Here is a 23,358-nt window from a genome sequence, read left to right as displayed (position 1 = left end):
CTACTCCAATCAACTTTTAGCTCGTATGTTACAGCACCCAAGTCCTCCAGTGGACGATTTCTCATAATTTGTTTTCTGTCATGTATCATTCCTGTCAAAATCCACTCTGAAGGGCATTAGCTGTGTTTACTCAAGGGCTGAAAACCGTTTCACGTGATAGTGAGAGGAAACGAGTTACAGCCCTGAGCAACTTTCCCTGCACTGATCCCCACACTCCAGGCCCATCCACAATTCCACTGGCAGGGTGGAGGGACAGCCCTGTTTTCTGTTTGGCACATCTTTAGTGCACTCTCTATATAATGCAGAAATACATGGAGGAAAAGACAGGGCAGGTGCTGGAGAGACCTTCTGTTGATTCCCAGAGCTATCCCTATCCAGCCCCCACAGCTCAGTAACGGGTGAGGCAGCCTGCAGAGGCCATGTATCACAAGGAACGAAACATCTGCAGTAAGGGTATGGAGGGCCATTTATATTGCTCGCATCGAGATGCCACAGAAATCTGTGTTTCTATTAAAAGACAGCTTTCTAGCAAGGAAACTGGTTAAGATTTGTTAGCTGCATAAATGGCATTGAGAGCTAAAAACCACAAACTGTGCTGGAAGACTAAATAAAGCACTGAGACTGAGAAGCTTCATCACACGCTAGGAGCAGGATGCAAGGAAAGGAAGAAAAGAAGAAATGGCTGTTAACAGAGCAGCTACCTGTACCACACAGTTACCACGACACAGGCTTGTATTTGTATTCAAATTTGATTCTTCCTCCACCTACTGAAAGAAAAGACTGCGCTGAACTTCTCTCCTGTGCTTCCTAGACTATAGCCACCACAGTGGCCAGACAAGGTAAAGCAGCATTGCAGAAAAAAAGGAAGAGCAGCAGTCACAGCCAATACCGCTAAGCAAGTAATTTTCCTGGATGTTAATGTCTTTATTCTGTTTTCACAATAACTCTGAACCCAATTAAATGAATGAGAATTGCGCCGTGACTTTATCAGAAGCCGAATTAGCAAAGCTGAATTTTCTTTTTCCTGAAGCAGGATGAGAGATGACCTGTGGGACACAGGAGAGCATTGAAAAGCAGAGTCTGGATACAAAGGGCCTAGGTGCATTAATTTCAAGGCTACTCCTGAGAGATCCACTTTCAGGGATTATTATCAGACTATACTGGTGCAAGCTTGAGAAAATGGGAAATATTTGAATACATGGGGCCTGTTAAAATGCAGATGACAGGAACACAATATGTCAAAGGAAGAAACTGGGGTCAAGGAATTAATGTCGAGTATCCACAGACCAGCACAGTTTTCTACACTGCTCTAGGTATGTTTTGGCTTTGCAGAACCCCAACTAGTGAGGAACATATCACGCTCCTGCTGCACCTTTCCCTGTGGAGATCTGCTATCAATCACTTTTACAGCACACAATGCCATAGGATCTCTGCAGCTTCCATATCTGATGGGTCTCCAACACTAATCTTCCCAGGTTTTGCTGTGCTAAGCCCTCAGGTGTCTTGAGAACTGGCTTTGGGATTGAGAACAGTACAACAGAGGTATTTGAAACATGCTATCCCGGAGGTAACCCTCAGCATCAGTCTACGACTTGATATGGGTGTGACTGACAAGCTGAGGAACTTTCTGAGGAGTGACCACATTCCCAAGCAAGGATCTGAAGGACTCTGCACCTATGGAGGGCAATAAAAAGTGTCAAAAAAAAATCTGTAATAAATTTCAGCAATACTCAGAAATCCAATCAACATTAAGCTCTGCAGCAGTGAAACAAGTCAGGATAAGTGCTACAGAGTTAAGTGATGCACTGTTGAACTTGTGCTGTTGCCAGCACAGTCACAATAAATCCAACAGAAAGACAAGGTATAAATGAAATCCCACAAAAAGACCACATACCTTGTAGTTCCTACAAGAAGGGTTGAATGCATTTGTTCCACAGATAAACAATGTATCCTCATTTCTTTTTAGGAGAACCTTAATAAAATTATGACATTCATCCTGAAGAAAAATAATAAAAAGTATTTCAGCTACTGCATTATGGGCGTCTGGTTTTATTTTTATGCCATGATATTTCATTGTCACGTCTAAAATGAAATTGGCTGGTAGCCACTGTGATATTCTGGGCTTTATTTCAACTATGTTTAACTGACAATGAGCAAGACACAACTGATTTATATTCTAGTGGTTTAAAAATGGTTACAAAGAACTGAATATATGATATTCACGATATAACTCAGATTTTGCTATTGTTCATATAGGTGAATTTTGTTTGAATGCTCTTGCTTTCCTCAAGAGTGAAAAATCTCATCTTCTTCTCATCAATGTTCCTGTCAGACAGTAGCATCACCAATGCAATGTATTGGTATAAAGCATCTGTATCTAGAAGGGGAAGCAGATGTAAAGAATCAAAGAATCTGCATTTAATTCTGATACCACTTGTGCTAGTCATGGACTACAGTAGGCTAAAATTGGTGTGAAAAACAGTCCTTCTACTACAACTGCACACAACCATGCTTTCTGAGGCATTACACAAACTTCTCAGTAAATTCCTGCAGGAGGATGGACAGCAGCATTTAGCTTTTCCTACAATGGTAAGCAAAATCAGTACACCAAGCATTATGTCCAAAATCTCTAATGCTTTAAGCATTTCAGGATATTGCCGTGGGTCCCGTTGCAATGTTTTACCACATTAAAAGTAAACTATTTTTGCAAATTAAAGCCTTCAGTTAGCTGATAGAAAAACCAATTACTGTCAAGAAGTGAATGGCACGATCCATTCTACATCACAGACAGCAGCCTGAGATAATAGTGAAGCAACTAAAGTGAAGTGGCAGATGCAGAAGAAATGAAAATTGCCTACCTTATGTTTTCCCTTCATTCTGCATGTGTCTACATCAGCTTGTCTAGATTTCCATGTCAATTTCTGCAAGAATCAAGAAAGAAATCAATTAGAGCCAAGAGGTTGTTGCATCTGATTTCAGAAGTCCTTTAGGGGAGACTAGCTGTTGAACATATATTTATTGAAAACTTTCTGCACCCTTCTCCAGGACTAATTCACCACAACAATGAAAGATTAGTGATGTGGAGCACTCACTTAATTTTGTGTTGCCATCTATTCATTAGACAGAAACCTATACCATTTTTTTTAAAGCGTAAATCAACAGAATTCAGCAATAGGCCAACTTCCAAAAATACGAGCACTTTTCTTACAAGTGATAAATACTCTCTTCTTTTAATTTGATATTCTTCTACAAATCAGAATAAACATTCATGGGCTATAACCCTAACTGGATTCTAAATGAAAGATGTCTCCTCAAAGATGACATTTTAGCAAAGAAATAAAATTCAGATACTTCTTATCACTTCAAGTCAGCTAACAGGCTCAGAAAGCCCTCCACCTATCAAGATGCTGCTGACAATCTGTTAGTACTCTTCCTCCAGAAGTAAATCCCAGCCTGGAGTGTTTTTGCAGCAAGTTTCAGTGGTGGTCAAATGTGGTAGGCTGATTAATGAAAATAAAACTTTACCTAAACATATTGCCTAAGATAGTAACACTTTAGACACTGTAGCCACAACAGTCCTGACAGTGTTTCCCATCAGTAAACTGAGGCACATGCATTCATGAAGAACAACCATGAATGCTTATTTCCATCACAAGCCTGTGCTTTCACTTTTTGATGAGTAATTGGTCACAAGCTCATCTTCAGCATCATTCACAGTTATAATCACTCTGCACTCCTGCAGTGGAATTCATCCAGTGCCCAAATTTGTATGATCTTCTGCTGGAACAAGGCTGTGTTTGGCACATATTACACAATGTGTATGCAACACAAGGAGCTGAAGGGACAGTACTTCTAGTATGTTTATATTAATATACAATATGGTCATGCAGACAAAGCTCTTCTTAGTTTGAATGTAACTTCCCATGGAGATAATGTCAATACATCTACAAAGTGATGTTATAATAAAATTTTATTTAGTCAGTACTTGCATGAGTGAATAAAATTTGTGTGCATAAAAATATGTAAATAGCACTTGCTTTTGATAATGAAAGTTTCAGCATATTTCATTGGGATAGTATAGCTGTTACAGAAAACCAGGGAATATAAATGAATAGATGTTTGACAGCTGTTCCATCAGGGACTTCACTGTATTTCAGTACAGATTGCTTATCAGCCCAGCTAAATCACTTATCAGAAATTCACAGAGGACATGATTGCTATTCTAGCTTTCCCCAAATATGATTAGCAATGCCATCTTACTTGCTTATTACAGTTTTTACAGCAGCACTGGCAAGTTATTTGAAACAATGTCATGTCTCCATTTATTTGAAGCTTGTTCTAGTGTCCTTGGTTTCTGGATGATGACAAAAGCTACTTACTTTGCTAAAATAAATTTCTTCTGTATGTGATGTGTCCATATCAACAGTATAAATATGGTCCCTGTAAACAAAGGCAAATGAATGCAAAGTCAAATGGAGTAGTCAGTTCATTTTCTATGAAGAGAGCTATCTATCACAAGATAATCCATAATCCATTCAAAAAAAGATCACAGGTTTTACCAGGGAACATTACTGACAGCATCGCCTGCTTCTCCCAGAAAAACACTTTCATATATAAACTATCTTCCTTGCCATTAAGAAAAAAAGAAAAATACTACAAAACTTCAAAGCAAGATTCTTTCCCAAAAGCAACTATTTGAACAAATGAGATTTTGGAAAGGAGATGAACCTCATATCATTTCTGGTCTATAGGTCCTACAGCAGATGCCACGATCTAGCATGCAGATGTTTTTGCATATCCTGAAATCAGCTACAATAGTTCTTAGGCAGCCTTTTCCAAATTCCTGGGCTAGCAGTCCCTGTACCATATTTAGCCATTCAGAGTTAAGAAGAGGTTAATGCTTCTTATTTTTTTTTTTTAATTATGCATCTAACCTCAGCTGTGACAATTTGATTGACAATATGGTAGGCAAAAGGCTGACAGCCACAAAACTATTCCCAGAAATCATTCTTTTCTTCACACACTGGTGGCCAAACTAAACAGTAAAATACTCTCTGAAAAAAAAGCTCACATTTCTTGCCTGCATTTACTTTCCTGCTTTCCTGAGAACCTGTCCCGCTCTACAATTAGCTGCCAATCTCTCCTTGGAAAGAGGAAATAGACTCAGATACTTAGGTAAAGACATATTTATAAACATTCTCCTCTGTGTAAGCTGAGAATAAGGACATCTCTGCATGGAACCTAAAATTTGGAAAAATCCACCAACCCACAATGCTGTAGTAACCGCCACATCAAGTTGGGACTGAGCGTCTCATTTTTCCTTGAAATAACATTGGCTTTTTTCAAAATGCAGAAAGCTGTGCAGCTGGAGCATGATCCACAGCACTGGAGGGGTATGCTGAAAGTAGAATACAGACTGTTTCCATTTTAGAAATCTCTGTTCTCAAGGTTAGCTTCATTTTATTGGCTTTTAGGGAGACAGTGCTAATCTCTTAAATAAAGCAAACACAAAACACTGCTATGAGAGTAATAAGCAACACTTCTCTCACATGGAGAAAAGAGGTAGCATTGTTGTGGGGAACTCGCTTATAAGAATATACTATCTGCTACGGTGCTTGAGGCTGTTTCCTTTCTAAGATGCCAAACTGATGAGTTGTGGGTTTTCTTCTCCTCCACTCTAAAACCAGAGCTGTCATTTACTTCCAAGATTCGTTTAATGCTTCAATTTATTATTTGCCTGACTTTACTGCCAGAGCAGTGGTCAGGGTTGGTGCTGGACTAAAATTACTTACTAGTGTGATATCAACTTCATAGATTAATGCACAGTTCCCTTTTTATGTATATCACTCTTTGTTGCTGTCATTCGTGCTACACAAAAGTGGGAACAAACTCTCTTGAATTGCAAATTAGGTGTGGCTGGAGCTCTAAAAACCTTCTTCCAGCACAGCTCTTGATTTTAATCATCAGTCTTGCTTTCCAGTGGTTACGATTCTTCTTTTTAAACAAGACAATTAGAAAATACATTGGTGGTATTCAGAATGACGCTTGAGTTATTTAGTTCCATTCTCATCAAAACAGCTTCCAGGGGACTGACTTTCTGGTTCAAGAAAGTGTCCAATGAAAACTCAGATGCTAAGTTATGGGATCATCTGAAAGAGGGTTAGTATCAGGTAAATTACATATAATTTTCTCATGCTGTATGTGAAACATAGCTGGTGACAATGTCAGCAAAGAGTGAAAGAGCTGTCAGATTCAGGGGAGGGCTCTCTAACCATAGACAATACGGGATTGTCCTTGCCCTGCTTTTCCCACTGCTACCCAACTCCTACTGCCTACTAGCTGTGGTATGTGTACAGCTCGCTGCTAATTAAGTTATTCTAACACAAATTGACTTAATCCTAGAGCTTCCGTTTTTCCCACCTCCAGTCAGCAGAACCGAGTTTTGTTGCCATGGCACAATCTTGTGGAGGAAGGGAATTTAAATAATGCCACCGGCTGTGCATGACCCTTGGCCACTCAGTGCATCGTCTGGAAACGTGTAACTGAAAATGAGGGACCCATCCCAGTGCTTCAAAGGCTCAATAAACCATTTTGTACATACACATCAGGGGTGACAGATAACATGAACAAAAGCCGCCACTGCACGAGACAATGGGAGGAGGAGACATGGCAAACTTAGAAAAGGGTGTGTGTGCGCAGGTGGGTGTGACTCTGACAGAGACAGCGAAGGAGAACCCTTCCCACGAGAAAAAAGAAAACAGAGCTGGTCCCTTGCAGACTTCAAGCCAGATAGTTGGACAGCATTAGCTGTTCTCAAATCTGAGTTAGTCCTCTCCTGCATGTGGAAACTGTCTGCTGAGTAAATACTGGATTTTCTAAAAGAAGCAAACAAACAAAAAACCAAACCTAAACCAAATAACCCCAGAATAAAAACTCTCAGTGTCTGATCATTTGTTTTGATTGCTTTTCAGACAATTGGGTACAAACATAAACTGAGCATTGCTATATTTCAACGTCTAAAATAAAGCAGCATGAAAGCAACATCTGATATGCTAGCTAAGGGATTTATGTTAGCTACAGTTTTCAAGGAATTTTGTTACACAGCTCTTTGACAAACACCTTTGATTGTGTACGCTTTTGCTTCAGTCTCTAGATTTACTACTACCACCTCTAAAGGAGATGCTGTATTGCAGTTATAAACTTTCATTCACACTAGTTATCTAAGGATGACTAATTTTCTGAAGTTTATTACTCAAAGATAAAAATGACCTTTGAATTTTAACTTGTATCACACAGGCTTCTCAGCCCAGCAGGGATTTTATTCAGCAACATGTGGAGGGGGGAAAAGAATATGTCAAAGAGTTTTTGAGTTACCAAAGGAAAAAAGTGTAAGAAGATTTTCTGTGCTTGTGTAAGTACAAAACAGACCAGGTCTTTATTCTTCTTTTGTAGGTCACAAGACCCTGTGAGTAAGTAAGCACTCTCATTGCAGTAAAGTCTTTTATACAAACATACAGCCACATAACATGTAAGAATGCATATTCACATACCAATACTATTCCCCAAATATTAGCCTTCTTTATATAATCTGTGGACACAATGGTTTCATATCCCAAAATGTTTCGCTGGGTTTTCCTGCTGCAATGCCAGTTGCTTGGGCACTGCAACAGTCTAATTGAGTCAGTCTCAGACTGGGAACAAACTATGAATACAGCACAGTAAAATCCACAAAGTGGATTTACCACCTTCTCACTGCAAATGATTTCCTAATTTAAAGGAAAACAAATAAGGAAAGCAAAGGGAACTCAGACATGAAAAGGAGGAAATCCTGCCACCACCTTTCAAACTCCTTCAGCCTGCTCCCCCGCCCCGCTCATTATCACACTAAATGCAGCAAAAATACTAATCCCCGAGCTCAGGCAAAGTGGAGGGAGGCCTTGCTGTGGGGCTGCCTGCTCTTTGTGCCCTACAATCAATGCCGCTACAGCTCCCATGGAAGCATGCATGCTTTTTCCCCGGACTTCATGCAAGGGCTTGGCATGAGTGAGAACCCAGAGCTCTGCTGCCCAGACCCTGTACAAACTGGCATATGCAAGAAGCCCCAAGAAGCTGCTCTTAGCTGGTACAGCTACAATGCCTGGGTAGAGGAACAGGTAGAAATGCAGCCTTCTAACAGCCAGGGACATGACTATCTGAAAATGACACTCAGTGGCTCTGCTGTTGTAACGCAATTAATTACTTTGTGCCAAATGGAGACTGACAGGCAGATCTCCACCACAGGACACATCTGACCACCCAGAAGATGGGGAGTGGCTGTTTGAGAACAAAGACAGGCAGCTCCCAGAGGCTGCCAAGGGCTCTGAGGACAGGGCTGGTGGTGAGAGGCTCCTGTTCAGTAGCTGTTCCCTCTCACCTTCTGGCCATCTCACCCAGCACTTCTCCCATCTGCAGCAACAGCCTAGCTCTCAATGGCACACACAGAAGGGTTAGTATTTCTCCGATGGAGGAGAAGGACCAGAAAGCAGGCAGGAAATAAGCTGCTACTGGAGGGTAGCTAGCAGGGAGGTCCCAAACAGGATCTGGGTCCAAGAGCTCCTAAACTGGACTACCCACCCTTGCTAATCTGGACCCTTCTTACATTCATCCTGCATCCATCAGGCAGCTCCCACTCTAAGATCGTCACGCTCCTTTGCTAACAACAGGCAGGGAGAGGAAGTGTAAATGTTTGCTCTGTGCCAAGCTGGCAGCTGTATAAATCAGTGTAGCTCCACTGAAGCTGATGGTGCCACGCTGAGCTATGCATACTGAATGGGTGTCTCTACATACAATTTTTATAAAAAGGCATGTGCTGGTATCTGCACAGTATAGCTCTCAAAAAAAATTCAGACACCAAATTCAATTAATGTTGCTGAGTACATTAAAAGAACAGCAGCAAACATGTTTGCCTCTTTTTTGTCTTAAGATATTAATAACATGCCTAAAACAGGAACATTACAGTTTAATAACTCTATACAAACATGCATTTGGACACGAGCAGAATCATTCTCTAAAATACGCCATTAATGGTCTGCACAAACAAAACACAGGATGAGGACGGATTCTGTCTTTCATGGGGCTGAACAATTTCTCTGACAACCTCCTTTTTGCCAAAGGAGGCAGAGGTGTGTAGTCCTGAAAGAACTGGCTCAGCAGCTTGCAAAACTGACCAACTAACAAGGTTTCCAATATGTCTTACTAACAGGCTGCAAAGCTCCCTCTGAGTGAGAAAACCCTAAAAACAACATGTCTGGCAGAGAAGAACTCAGAATATCCCTCATCTTCTCCTTCCTCCTCTGAAAGCAGCAAGAGAGGAGTGGTGAAGCAGGGGACTACTGACCTAGCAGCAATGTAGAGGGTCCTGTTCATGACCATGACCAGCTGGATGTCCAGCCGGTGCCTCTGCGTGGTGTTCCGCCCTGGTTTGTGACCCACAAACACCGGATACTGTCTTGTATCTGTGGGAAGGGGAAAAAAAAAACAGAGTCAAAAGAGAAACACAAACCGAAACCACGCTAATGCGGAGCACTATGGGTCCCAGCTATGGCCAAAACCTGTGGTTTCTGTTCTGCCCCGGCAGCACAACCTGGGGTTGGAAGGCAGGAGCACAGAGGGCTGGAGAGTTCTTCTTGCAGCTGCAAAGAAGAAAGTCGTCACCTTTGTACAAAACAAAAATTGTGGATTTTTGTAGAGTGTAAAGCTGTTCTGGAGCTCTTGGCGCTTTCTCACAGTTTTTCTTTCACTGCTTGCAGAGCTTAAATGCTCACTCTTGGCTGCCAAAGCGTGTCTAGCAGGACAAAGCTGTTTCACAGTGGCCCATCAATCACCACAATGACTGGACTGGTAGTGGTTAAAGGAAAAGACTTGGCTCTCCTTGGTCCAAATTGCCAGCTTCCTGGGTTTCCTACAAGATTGGGCTACCACCACAGAACAGATGTGGGGATTTCTGAGAAACAGTGGGAAACTGACACTTGAACAAAATGAAAGTCACTGCATTTTATTTTGGCAACCAGTCTGGTACTCCAGTTCTTCTGGCAACTGGACAACAATACTGACTGGAAGCCCTGTACCAAGCTTATGCTATCAACAATCAGCTTTCTCCCTCACTCTACCAGTCAGCAAGAGCGTTTATTCACTCTATTCCCGCATTTTTTTTGGTGAGATCTCAGAATACACAGGGTGTGCTGCTGCTCCCCAGACGACCTACGTGTACAACCTGTAACAACAGTGAATGCTTCTGACCAAGGGCCACTTTGCTGTTAGACTTCATACGTATACATGATCATGACATCTAGATGGACAAACTAGGGAGCTGCTTAAGTAAACGAAACAAGTTATAAGACAGGGGGAGTACAAACCTCTGATGAACATCATCATCAATGCAGAACTGCTGCATGTGCATGTCACACAGAGCTGACTAGCATCTAGCTATGACTGAGCCTTTTCCCCATCAATATGCTTTTCCGGAAACCTGGAGCTGTTTGAAGGAGTCTATTTCTTCAGAAACTCAGCTATGCTTTAGTGTTTTCAGGTATTGTCCTCTAAAAGCATTTTCCCTGTTAAGCTTGGTCAAAGTATTCATTCACAGCATGGCTTCAGCAAACACCTGAGAGAGCCATGTCAGAACACCTGGTTGTAAAACTGGATAGAAAGAGGAACTTCCTGGCAAACCAGATCCTGAGAACTCTTGGAGAAACAAATTAAGACAGCCCAGACAGGACTTCTGTTCAGAAGCTTAATCCTTCTGACCAAGTCCTACATGCAAAATGCCAAGTTTAACTGCCAGGCTGTTGCTGTCCTTGAGCCCCTGTAGCTCATGAATCTATCACGAGCTGGGGGCCCGTACATTCACGTGCATTCCAGCATGCCATGCCACAGAGGAAAAAGTTATCCCATATTCCATTTCTCCAACAGGATCAAGACTATTAGCAAGGACAATTAGCATCACCCTTCAGGAGGGAGAAAACATTCGGTCTAAAGACCCAGTGGTCACACTAAACATGTTTCAGCAGGGTTTGCTCCCAAGCAGTTCTTCCCTGTTTTTGTATCCCAGATGCTTGTTAACATTTGGAGCACATCAAGTGTGCCCCTGGAGTCTGTCTTTCAGCTTGGTGTTACCCAAGACAGACAAGTTTACGGGTGCCAAGGCCACCCCAAAGCACAGAAAGCAAGGACAATCAAGAGGTTCCTGTCCCAAAGTAGGTTTAAACATAAGCCCACTCATTGTTGACTTGCTACTCCTCAGCATACTTCTACAGACCAGACGATAAAGACTTCCTTTTAAACATCTGAACCTTTGGGACTTAGGAATACTTTGCAGTAATTGTAGTGGAGCTGAGGTAAATGTGAAAGAATCAGTTATGCTAAGCCTGACTTGCACGGCAAAATGCACACAAAGCTCTCCACCTGTTTAGCCAGCAAATCTCAGTACTGACTTGCAGCTGTCTGTGTTACCCTAGATTTTGGAGAGTTTCCCAATTACTGCTGGTAAGAAAGAAAAGAGATTCTGTTACAAAAGATTATTTGTCTTGATTTGATTTTTACTTACACTTCCAGTTTAGCAGAAAATGCCCAATGCTAAAGTGAAATCCATGAGGGCTTAAAGAAATAAGTTCAGTTACTTATATTAGATCAACAAATTATGTGTTCAGAGCTCAGTTACTTTAGTGTGCTATGCCTGATACTCTGAGGTGCTTCACTGGTTATCCAGAACTACATTTTCACAAGTCAAGTGGGGGACACTTTGATTTTGGGGCAGGGTGGGGAGAAGGGTTCCTTCCTTTGCTGCTGGATAGAGTAAGACATTTGGTTTGATTACAGTGTCTCTGTTTGAGAAGGAGAAAGGCTATGGTTTTGGAAGATCAAGCAGTTTACCACCCTGTAGTCGTAAGTCAACATGAAAAAGTTGTGTTCCTATATTAGTATTATATTAGAATATAAATTGGCTAATCTGAGAGACATCAAGAAAAACAACTTTACTCATTGCAACTGCAACAAAATACTGTTGATTTGTAATCCCCTGATCAATATTAAGCAAATGAAGTCCTCTGGCCTTTTATACTTACAGTTGCCATACGAAATACTGATTGGCTCAGAATCTTCTGGGAAACCGGCCCCAGCAAAGTGTAGCAGTGTGAAATATAGCAGCAAGGCTTCTGACCTCATAGTAGTTCAGCTGGGAGGCTTCACTTCTTCACTTCACCCTGCGGAAGACAAGCAAGTGCTTAAGCGCCTTCTGTCAATGCAGTTTTAGCCACTGCATACAGAAAGCTGAAAACAAAAAGAGTCAAGGGAAAGTCGAGGGAGTTTTCACTCTCCTCAAGCATCTCACTGAACCTGAGGAAGGTTTCTAAGCAGAAGTTTCCCTTTAGGGCCGTTTCCCTTTAGCCTATGCCCCAGCAGTCCACATCTTGCTTAAGGATAGACTTAAGTATCTGTGAGTTATGAAGAATTTTCTGCCTCAGCTGCTCATATGCAACAAAGAAATTTCGTCTCCTGCACTGATCGACAGCTGACAAGAGTTTTTCAGGAAATATTTTGTTTTCCCCTGCTTTGGTTTACATAATTAGATGATGACATGATGACACACACCATAAATAAAAAAAAAAAACATACTCAATTATTCTGGTTAAAAAGAGATTAACGGTTATACCATGGGACTGATTCATACTCTGCAGAGTTGTGAATCGAATGAAGAAACACTTAAGATTGAGTTCAATGGAGCAAGCAGAACATGTCATTGAGCTTTACCATAAAAATATGTACTCATAAATTTAGTTGCCATAAAACCAATACTCCAACTTGCAATAAAATAAGGAAGAACAGAACTGTCTAAAACCAGCGTTTTTTTCCCTGTGTTCCACTGATGCATCCACTCATTCACATTTCATGTACAAAAATATCCCTACATCTTGAAGATAAAAGGAACCACAGGGGCCTTTGCATACAGTGAAAGAAAACAGCATATAATACAGTAAATAGCTCATATTTCCCAGGCAAATTTCACACAGACGTTGATCTGCAGGGGAAATCAGTGTAAAAGTGGGGTTTTCTTTTCATCTCTTCCACAGTTTCAAACCTTTGATGCCGCCTACCAAAGATTCCTTTTGAACAAAGCCATTTTACAGTACTGTCAGTCATTCAAGTTTTACAGGCAGAAAGTCAAACTTCATAACCTATATAGTCTTTGAAACTTAATTTGGCAAACAAAGTGCTAACTTGCCCTTCTGCAACACAATTTAATGTCAGATACCTATGTCTCCTTTCTCGATGGCAAAAAAATTTATTAACAATTCTTGAGTGTTGCATTTTCATTTGTAATTTCACAGACACAGCTGATTCCTCACCTTTTACCCAATTCAAAAATGTCACAATAATTAATTTGCCTTATCAGATATTTGCTTTCAAACAAAATTTCAGCTCCTACAACTGGATTGGAATAGGGACACTGCTGCAGGGTGATACAGTCCATAAGGACTAATTATTTATTATACTCTGTTTGGGTATTATTATTCAAACACAGAAATTGGAAACTTGGCTGATTCTCTGTTTCTGTTAACAAAATAACTGAGAGACTGAGTTAGACTGATACTAGGAAAAATAAAATTTAATGTTAGGCAATGACTGACATATTAACTGGACAAAGTGTCAGACGGATGGCAAAGGATAAAAATAGCAAGAATAAATGCAACACAATGCAGGCACTGTCTGTCTATTATGCCTTATGTGAGAATGCATACTAGAAGATAGTACACACAAGCCCCAAGAGAAGCATTTCCATCTAGCACTGGTTAGGCCGATAGCTGTGTATGATTACTGACACAGAGAAGTCTGCCTGCAGACACCTTCTTTAGCTGTTTTCTCCATTTGTCTTTTTAATCACCTCTTACATTTTCTCTTGCCTGTTAGCTCTCTGGTGCAGGAATTGTTTCGTTCTATTTGTTTCCACGCCCGGCAAAACACGATTTGGGGCCCTTAGGAATGCCCAAAGTAGAAATTAGCAGCAGAAGTAAATATAAAACTTGGAAACACACCTTCCCTCAAAAGGTTTGAATTAAAGTAAGATATACTTATTAAAGGGGTTAAGTCTTTTCTCCCTACACAATTTTTCAAAATGTAATTTTGCTGCTTTAAAAATTTTGCCCCTGTAAGTACACTGCAAGTGACAAAACAAAGTGCCGTAACTTAACACACAAATAGAACGAAATTCTTTGCTGCTTGAAATTGTTACAGTCCAATGCAGAAGTCTTTTCTGAAATGCACATGAGTAGCAAAATTTTAAGGGGAAGAAACTTATCAAGCAATCCAATTCTTCCACTTAAACCTTATTAATCCACAGTATCAGTCTGCAGGCTGACAAATTCAAACCACATGGCTCACAGTGAGACTCTGGAACATAAGAATAGCTGCTTTCTTTTACTCCGTATCAGCATATTATCCACTATCTAACAATGTGTGTATGCTACAAGAAAAGCATTACAGTACTGCAGACATATTGCTGCCACTCCACTCTAGAGCTTGAAAAACTTTTCCCATGGGAGATTCCACACCATCATTCCCTCCTTCTCATTCAGATGTGTACCACTCTGTGTAAATATATATTGGAGACAGTTTCCAGGAAAATGAACAATGCCCAGCACACTTACTTCATAATTTTATGTACATATTACTGGGCCAGATTTATTTTCTTTTACCTGAAAAGAACTAACTGACAAATGAACTGACATATTGCCTTCTAACAAATACTAGATTAGTAAGGTTTTAAGTACATTAAATTCTGTCATTCTTAAGGGTAGCTTCTGGGGAAGAAAAGAGGGAGAAGAGAGAAAAAAATAATAATTCTCTGTCGCTCTAGTGCTAACACAGTTGTTCAAATTGATACGAAGCAATTGCAAAATGCCCACTTTGATCTGTCAATGATCCAAGTACATGACACACTTGTATCCATGCCTGTGACAATAAAGTCACATTGAGTAGGTCCCAAGTTGCATCCAAAGGCAGCTTTTTACTGGGAGGTAATTATTAAAACATAACATTACTTTTGCTGTTCTTACAATGGTGGAAAGAGCCACACTATTTCAGTGGAATTTCTGAAAACTGCTGATTTGAGAAGGTCACACTTGTTTTTAGTACAAATTTCCTATTCAGCAAATACTCAGTACTGGTTGGGCTCATGGGAGTAATGCAAATGTTCTCACTTGGAACTGTGCTGAAACTACTTTCTAATCAAAAGTGCTTGTGAACTCGGTGTCTGATGAAGCATGAGTAGCTAGACAGTGATGCCAAGTGAGTACAAGCACTACCTCCAAAAAAAGTTTTGTAAACATCAGCAGAGAGATGTTCAGTTAATGCAGACTGGTGTAGTTCAACCTGGCCTCTATTAAGCCATACAGGTTGAGAGAATTAGCTCTGAGGACTTCAGTCCTCCCTGTTCAAAACATGATTACCGCTTCTGTTGAAGGAAGCTAGTGCTGACAAGAAGAGTGAGTTTTGGTGGTGCTCTTTTATTAGCCCTTCAAATGTTTAAGAGCATGTTTTATCACCTATGCCTAATGCAATGACCTGTAGCCATTGATTTGGTGAAGTAGATCAGATTTCTTGCAAGCTTCAAAAAAACTCCAACTAATTTGCTTGTTGAGTGCCTAAGACCAATGCAAATAGGTCTTCTTCCAACCTTAATGATTCTACGATTCTAAATATAACTTTATGAAACATTGGTGCTCTGATTCTTCTTTCTGAAGCCATTGACAGGGACACCTCCCACTAGCCCAGGTTGCTCAAAGCCTCATCCAACCTGGCCTTGAACACCTCCAGGGATGGGGCATCCACAGCTTCTCTGGGCAACCTGTTCCAGTGCCTCACCACCCTCACAGTAAAATATTTCTTCCTAATATCTAATCTAAATCTGCCCTCTTTCAGCTTACAACCATTACTCCTCATCATCCTTACTCAAAGCCTGTGCATACATATACATATAAATGCACACATACCCCTCACACACACACGTAGATGCTTGACACAGGGGCATTTAATTTTGTAAAAATCATGTTGCTGGCACAAAGGAGTTACTGAAGCTAAGAAAGTAATGATTATCCCAAATCAAGGAGAAAAGTCTGATTTTTCTGTGCCAAGTGGTCTCCACTATGGCTATCCATGGTTATCTGAGTCAAAAAGAAGCCACCATGATGAGCTCTGCTTTTTGCTGTTTGATATTTTTAGCATTTAGTGAACAGTCTGGGTGGAAACGCATACAGAATAGCTGCTTGGCAAACAAAATTATTACTTGGCTGCTGCCATAATACCGTAGTAACCACATTATTGTATCTGCAGCTTTTAAGTTCCAGAAAGGTTATATGAATCAGGTGAAAAATCCTAAAAGGAAGAGCTAACTTTCTGGTAAACTCCATAAAAGCGTAAGGTCAGATTTGATCTTGAGAACAAATTCAACAGCAACAGCAATGACTGCATAGACACATCTACAAATAACCATTGAAATGGGTGCTCTTCCGTGTTAGAAAACCTCCCATCTTGTTGCTTTGGCCTCACTGTACAATCAGCTAACCCCAGTGTAACTCCAAGTAAAATCAAAGTATGTAACCATGTCAGAATTTTCCCATGGCATACTAAGCCTGCTCAGTAATGGACAGATCTTGTTATATTCATTTATTACAAACCCTCTTTATACCATGATGGGTTGTGTTCATGCACGACAGCTGCACTTCAATCCACAAATTATTAAGCTTAATGTGAGAATTACCAGACAAAATTCAATGGTCTGGGTCATGCATGAAGCAAGACCAGAAAACCTCATGGCCATAAAAAAATATGACTGTCTTAAATTCTTCTGTTTCTACAAACATGTAGAAATAACTTATTCTTCAAAAAGACAGTAAGCCTAGTAAGAAGGAACAGCATTTAACCCAACAGAGAGGACACTAAAACCTGAAGCCAGATAAATTTGAACTGCTGCATAAGGAAAAATGCATGACCAGAAAAGTAGCGGCTTCTGTGAACTGACCTTGGAAATACTCAGCAAATAACCCTTCTCATCACATTCAGCATTTCTTACACTGCAAAAAACCAAAGGACTATAAAAAAAGCAATGAAGAAACTGATTCAAGTTGCATAACAGAGGTAACAAAAAGATTTGAGATTTTCCTGTGGTAAGAGCTTTAAAGGCACGGAAGTGAATCATAAACCCAAGTCCTACTTCAGTGTCTCATTGAAAGAGACTTACAGAGCAAGATCTATCTACACTTACATAAAAAAGCACATACTGATCTACACAGCACATGCTTCGCCACGTTGAAGGCAAAGCTTAGAAACCAGTTGGCCGAGCTGACTGCTGTTCCTTGCTATGGTACAGATTTGCCATGTGATGCTGGCAAGCATTCTTCATCTCCTTTGGCTAAGCCTTTGGAAATTTCTGGGTGGAAGATGCTGTCACTGCTATTTACCCCTTTAAATTCACAGTTCCTAGAAAGTGAAAGACAAGAGTTCTGTGCAAGTCAGAGTAAGGAATTAGGAATAACAATAAAAAGAGATGAATATAACCTGCAGGCTGCAGCTTTCAGAAAATGAGGAAAGTTAGGCTTGCACAGTGGAGCTGTTCAGGAGAGCGTCCTTTGTCTACGCCTGTTTGGGTGGTGGGCTGGCTGCTGCTCAGCTGCCTTGCCAGGCTGCACCTGGCCACAGAAGAGATCATGCAAAATGCCCGGGCTGAGTTTTGCCAAGGGGACCAGACAGATGTGAGTGAACAGAAGCTCAGTGGGTGCTTGGGGAGCTCACAAGAGAGGAGACACAAGTGGTTATCAGCAAGACATAGCATGGAGTGCCAGACATTACAACTGAATTGGCACATGGCAGGACAGCGCTCGGGATGGCCAGCTCTTTTGCTTGTGTTGTCCTTTCCGTAACAATTGCTGCTCAGTCACCTGAATGGTTGTGCAGGTGGCCACGGAGACTTAATGCCAGCTCTGTACCCATCATCACTACCAACCTCCAGCATCTCTTTGTGACCGATGGTGCAGCCATCATTCATCTTTCCTCTCCTGTCCTGCTCCTGTTGTCTCTACAGCTGGCCATTCATTTCATGTGGCCAAAAAAGCACTCTAGCACTCCAGGTATCTGGTCCTTATGCCAGAGAGGCTGGTGCATGAATGCACTGGGATAATCAACTGTACTCCTTCAAACCACGCAGTAACCAGGAGCCGCTCCTGACTGCTGGTGAGAGGAGGGGGGTAGTGCCCAAGGGAAGCCCCCACCTCTCCGGCATCCCTGTTGACCCCAAGTTATGTGTACAAAGGACACTCCCTCTCATCTTTTGTGTGTATCAGAAAGTCCTCCCTGACCGTAAGAGGAATGCATGGGTGCCCTCTGCTATACATGCTTTACTACCATTTTAATTGGATTCAGTACTGCTTACTCATTGCCCAGCTGCTGTGGGCTGCGTGCCAGATGTGACAATTAGGCCCAAGGGAAAGACACCACTGAGAGCGATTTTGCCTCATATAGTAAGCAACAGCATCTACCTTCATTAAAAAGAACAATACAAACTTCATTACTATTTTGATGAAACACAGATACATGAACCATGAGTATCTTCCCACTAAGACTTGCAAAAATACATGTCTAAAATAAAATTTCAGCCAAAACACAAGGTACTTTTCAAGCAAGTTTCAGGGGTACTTGCTTATTTTGTTCAGGTTTGTGCAAATGTGAGTCCCTACCAGCCTTCCTCTGTCCTCGTCTGCAACTTTACAAGGCCATACATCATGGACAATAATGATATGTAGCAACATATGCTATGATACTAGCTCCTGCTTCAGTAAGTGATAAGCTGAAAAGATCTGGACAACCCCAGGCAACACTGACGAGCCTCGGCCTGCAGAACGGCAGTAGCAGGTGGCAAGTCAGTAGGCAAACCTCAGCATGCTTAACGCTGGCAACCTGTCTTGTCCAGATCAACATTACTGCTCGATCCAGAGCAGCGCAAAAAGAAAATGTAAAGAACAAATGGAGAAACTTTCTGCTGACCCAAGTGAGATGCCCCCGATGACTGCAGCATTAATAGGATGCTGCTGTTCAGAGAGGGAACAGTCAGATGGAAGATGAACATCTCCCAGATGGAATAAGAAACATCTCAGGCCCATTGATTTTGGTTGTAACCTTTACTGTAAACAGTCCACGGGGGCCTCATCAGCCACCTGTTCAGTGATATTTGCATTGAAATATAGAGCCAACGCAAATGAGAAAATGGCCACAGTTCCTTGCTAAAGCATCTGCTCTGTTCCGCCCCTCTGTTGATGCATCACCACCAGCAGCAAAGGTACAGGTTTTACAGGAAGGGGTAATGCAGTGGCACTAGCTCTCTCACACGGCACCAGAAACAATGAACGCTCCATTTGTCACGATGTTGATGGTGGCAGTAGTAGTATTATATCATGCAATATTTCACTTTCTAATAATTGCTCAGTTTTATACTGAAATCAGCCTTGCCAAAACTGGGAGGAAAGCCATCTGTGCCTGAAGGATGACTGCCAGAAACATTTGCAATTTTATTTTGGGGTTATAAACCTGCAGAACGGAACAAAGGCAATGCCAAAATAACCCCTTTCACTCACCACCCCCAACCACACAGAGCAACAGTCCTAACTCTGGAACAGCTTGGTCGGTCATTACAAAGATGTCTTTATTATTTTTAAAAGCCTTACTCATTTAAGAGATAAAAATAGCTCTATTGATTATTTGTGGGACTCCAGCAAACCTCTATCAAGATTTTGAATTGATTTAGGAGCTAAATGTAGCAATCACTGCCTTTTGACAGGAGAGAACACCATCTCTAATATATACTCCGCTGCTTCATCTCAGCACGCTTAACAGAAAACAGATACGCTACCAGCAACACCATTACTCTCCCCAACCCTCACTTTGCCTGGGAAATATCAGTGCCAGTCAACTGACCTTCCATTCTCTCATCTGATGGATGGAATAGAAATTACGTAGCTGCAGGTGACCCAAAGTTGTAATGGGAAAGCAGTGTGGCCTCCGTTTGTTTTCCTCTCCTTTTAGATATCAAAGGTGAAACACAAAGCCTGATACATTTCCACAACAATATTGACAATTGTCACCAACGAAAAGTTTGATACAGCCCTGCAGGCACTGTCTCAGCTGCCACACGCCTGCTGTAAAAATAACATTAGGATCAGTCAGTAATCCTAAAATAATCCCTTCGCCTAAACCAACTCTTCAGGTCAGATTCCCTCAGATACTTAGCATTCGCTTCCTTTCACTGCTGGTACATACTTAATGGATTGCAGCCCTTCTTCACCCTCTAACCAGGAAGAAAAATTTAATTTCCAGTCCTCTTACGTCTGCATAACAGATCAGATTGATATACAAGGGCATAGGTTTGAAGAAAAAGTTAGGATCCCGCAGAACATACCACTGTAGCTCAATGTAATCACAAGCAATTCTCCTTTGCTTTTTGTTAATGCAAGAAACCTGGCTGTATTCTTCAGGAAACTTGTCCCATTTATTTGAATGAAAGTGTCCATTTTTTAAGGTGATAAAACAGTAGAAAAAGGCAAATCTTCACATTTAAGTCAGCTGTTAAGTAATCAGCACACTGATTAACTTTTGTGCAATTTGGCCAGTTCTGGCCCGAAATCTATTTATGCAAAAATTGACTCATTAAAAATTGACTTCATTTACCTGGAGTCAAACAGGAAGCTTTGTCAGAGTATTTTTTCAAAAGGCACCAATCAACTTTGACATGAAGTGGTTTGATACAACATCAAACTATGCCCCCAACCTCAAAATGTGAATGAAACCTACCATAACACTGCAAATGCTAAGAACAGACATTACCGTTTACATGTTAATTACTCCAGCTGTGGACACCACACTACCTGAGAGCGTTTTACCCCAACAGCCACCACTGGAGAGCCCACCACTTGTTCCATACTGCAACAGTCATGTCATGGCAGCAGGAAAACTCAGGCCAAACCTCAGCATCATGTTCTGGTGAAGGCTGCTCCATGCAGGGACATGAAGACACAGTGAGGTCAGGCAAGCTGACTCCTGCAGGTAGAAAAAAGGGTAAGGCTTTTCCCTCTGGAAATCAGGCAAACTCATCAGGATATGTTATGTTTGTCCCTGACAGATAAAAAACGCAAGCAAGAAAAGAGTTCTCAATATATATTCATAATTTTAGCCCCTAATTTGTTTATGAAATCTGTTTTTTCAGGTTTCTCTGCACCTTGCATGAAATAGATTACTGCAAAAATGAAAAATGTCCTCAAAACAAATGTAATACCTGAGGGAAATTTTAAAAATGCCTGTACATTTTAAAATTCCCATACAAGCAAGTAGGGGAAAAAACCAGAAGACTCTGAGTGCTAAGAAAACAATCAAATTAACTGGGAACATTATCTCTCAGTACTCCCTCGGACTTCTCGTCTCCCTCAGACATCCATCCATTCACGTGCCCTCATGGACATTGACCCAATTTAAAAGGCTCAGATATCACAGAAAACATTTTTTATTAAAACTTCAGAAGAAATTTCATAGATTTCTTGTCTTTCGCAGTTACTTTTCATTGCCCAATGCTTTTGCTGATATTTTTGGAAATCTTAAAACAGCAGAATAAATCTGACTCTGAGGCAGAAAATCTGTGTAGTTTGCTTTTCCTCTGAGATGGGAATGATGCTTGCAATAATCCAGTTCCTGCAGTTTGGTAGTAATTGACAGCTGCAAGTGGCAGACTCTGAGCTTTGCTCTGCCTAGATTCGTGCCAAACAAATTCACAAATTTTACATCATATATAATCCAAACAGCTTTATGGACAAGTTAATACAAGAAAGTACCCTATCCTCAAGAGTGTCTTTTGAGTAGAGGGATCACCTCAGTATGCCAACATGACACGTTGTTCACTCTTCATTCCACCACTTCAGGATTACAAAGAAAACTGAAGGCAAAGCAAGAAGCCAACAGATACATAAGAAAAATCCTACTTCTATGATACTGCTGAGACAAATTATATTGTCTGTTAACCTGGACATAAGGTTAATTACTGTAATTCAATTTCTTTTAAGGGGAAATGTTATATGCAGATACCATCAATTAATCTCTGATTATAAAAATCACAATTCCTGTAAGTAATAGAACAGTGCAAGATCACTCTAATTACTGGAGGTCTGTTATTGCGAGGAAACATGAACTATCTGATGTGATTTCATGCACAACCTTAAAACTGAGGTGGTGTGCATCAGAGAAAGTAAAAAAAAAAAAGATTTAAAAATATTACAGTTACACAGAGATGAGCCCCGGCACCACATAAATACACTACTCTTCTCCTGACATGCATTCACCCACACACTGAAGAATACAAGCATTCTTACACATTTGTTCACACCTGCTTCTTAGCACAGCATGAGGGCATTAGAGCAGCATAGAAAACGAAGTCAAAGCAGCATTCACAAATGCCTATAGTAAAAGCTACAAAAGCAATAGCTCTGTTATTATGTGCTTTACTTCTTTGGAAAAGCTGTGGAGAAAAAGGTTCAGTGTAGCAAGAGAGAACAAGCCCACTGAGTATGGCTGCCTGAATGGGGCATGATGGAGCTTCCTTGCGGATTGGAAAAACCTCTAATCCGTCTTCCTGCTCGTTGGTAGAGCAAGGCAAAGTCGTTCTCTTCCTCTGGGGGAAATATCTTCTGCCTTTTCAATACCACGTGCAGGGTTTTTGCAAAGGACAATCCAGACCGTCACCCAGATGAGACAGCAGCCTGTTTCCAGGTCTTGTGCTAGGGGAGGCTCAGATATGCAGCCCAAAACCCCACAGCAAGACAAAGACGCTTCTATATTGCTCATGCTTCCTATGGCTATTTTAGGAATGATTGGCTGCATTCAGGTTCCAACTGCAAATAATGAAATACATGGGAAGAGAAGTATTTTTAATGGTACCAGCACATAGCTAATGACTGATGCTGGAAACATCATTACTAATATTCCAGATAAGTTTGTAGAGTTGGAAAAAAACACACTGCACCAGACAGAACACAGGCATCATCCCAGTGATGAAATAACATCCACCAGCACTAGGGTGGGAAGACTCTCACTCTGGGGTTCTCTGAAGAAAGTCTGGCTCTAACCAAAATACCAAGGCTTTCTCAGACAAACAAAGACCTATACCCAGACCTCCTCCTCTTCTTCCCCACCCCTGCAACTTAATTCCTTAAAGGTGCAGGAAAAGCAATGGTTCATTAGTTGAGTGCATCTACACGAATTCAGCAAGATTGCTTGATGAGTAGGCAGACACAG

The 23,358-nt window shown here is 41.1% G+C and overlaps 1 protein-coding gene across 5 annotated transcripts in view; it reads right to left on the bottom strand.

Annotated features, from left to right (window-relative positions):
- SEMA6A (sema domain, transmembrane domain (TM), and cytoplasmic domain, (semaphorin) 6A) overlaps positions 1-12,241 on the bottom strand; it is a 60,821-nt gene extending 48,580 nt beyond the window's left edge. For all 5 annotated transcript variants that reach the window (XM_010083493.1, XM_010083496.1, XM_010083494.1 and 2 more), the window contains exons 1-5: positions 12,102-12,241; positions 9,377-9,494; positions 4,380-4,440; positions 2,859-2,921; positions 1,895-1,996 (exon numbers count right to left, since the gene is read on the bottom strand). In XM_010083493.1, the coding sequence (XP_010081795.1) occupies positions 1,895-1,996; positions 2,859-2,921; positions 4,380-4,440; positions 9,377-9,494; positions 12,102-12,201 (444 nt within the window). In that variant the 5' untranslated portion in view covers positions 12,202-12,241. The remainder of the gene's footprint in view (positions 1-1,894; positions 1,997-2,858; positions 2,922-4,379; positions 4,441-9,376; positions 9,495-12,101) is intronic.
- Between the last annotated feature and the right edge of the window lie 11,117 nt (positions 12,242-23,358).

This window comes from Pterocles gutturalis, unplaced genomic scaffold (genome assembly GCF_000699245.1).
Source record: "Pterocles gutturalis isolate BGI_N339 unplaced genomic scaffold, ASM69924v1 scaffold47165, whole genome shotgun sequence".
NCBI classification, from domain to species: domain Eukaryota; kingdom Metazoa; phylum Chordata; class Aves; order Pterocliformes; family Pteroclidae; genus Pterocles; species Pterocles gutturalis.
This window is presented reverse-complemented; position numbering and strand designations above follow the sequence as displayed.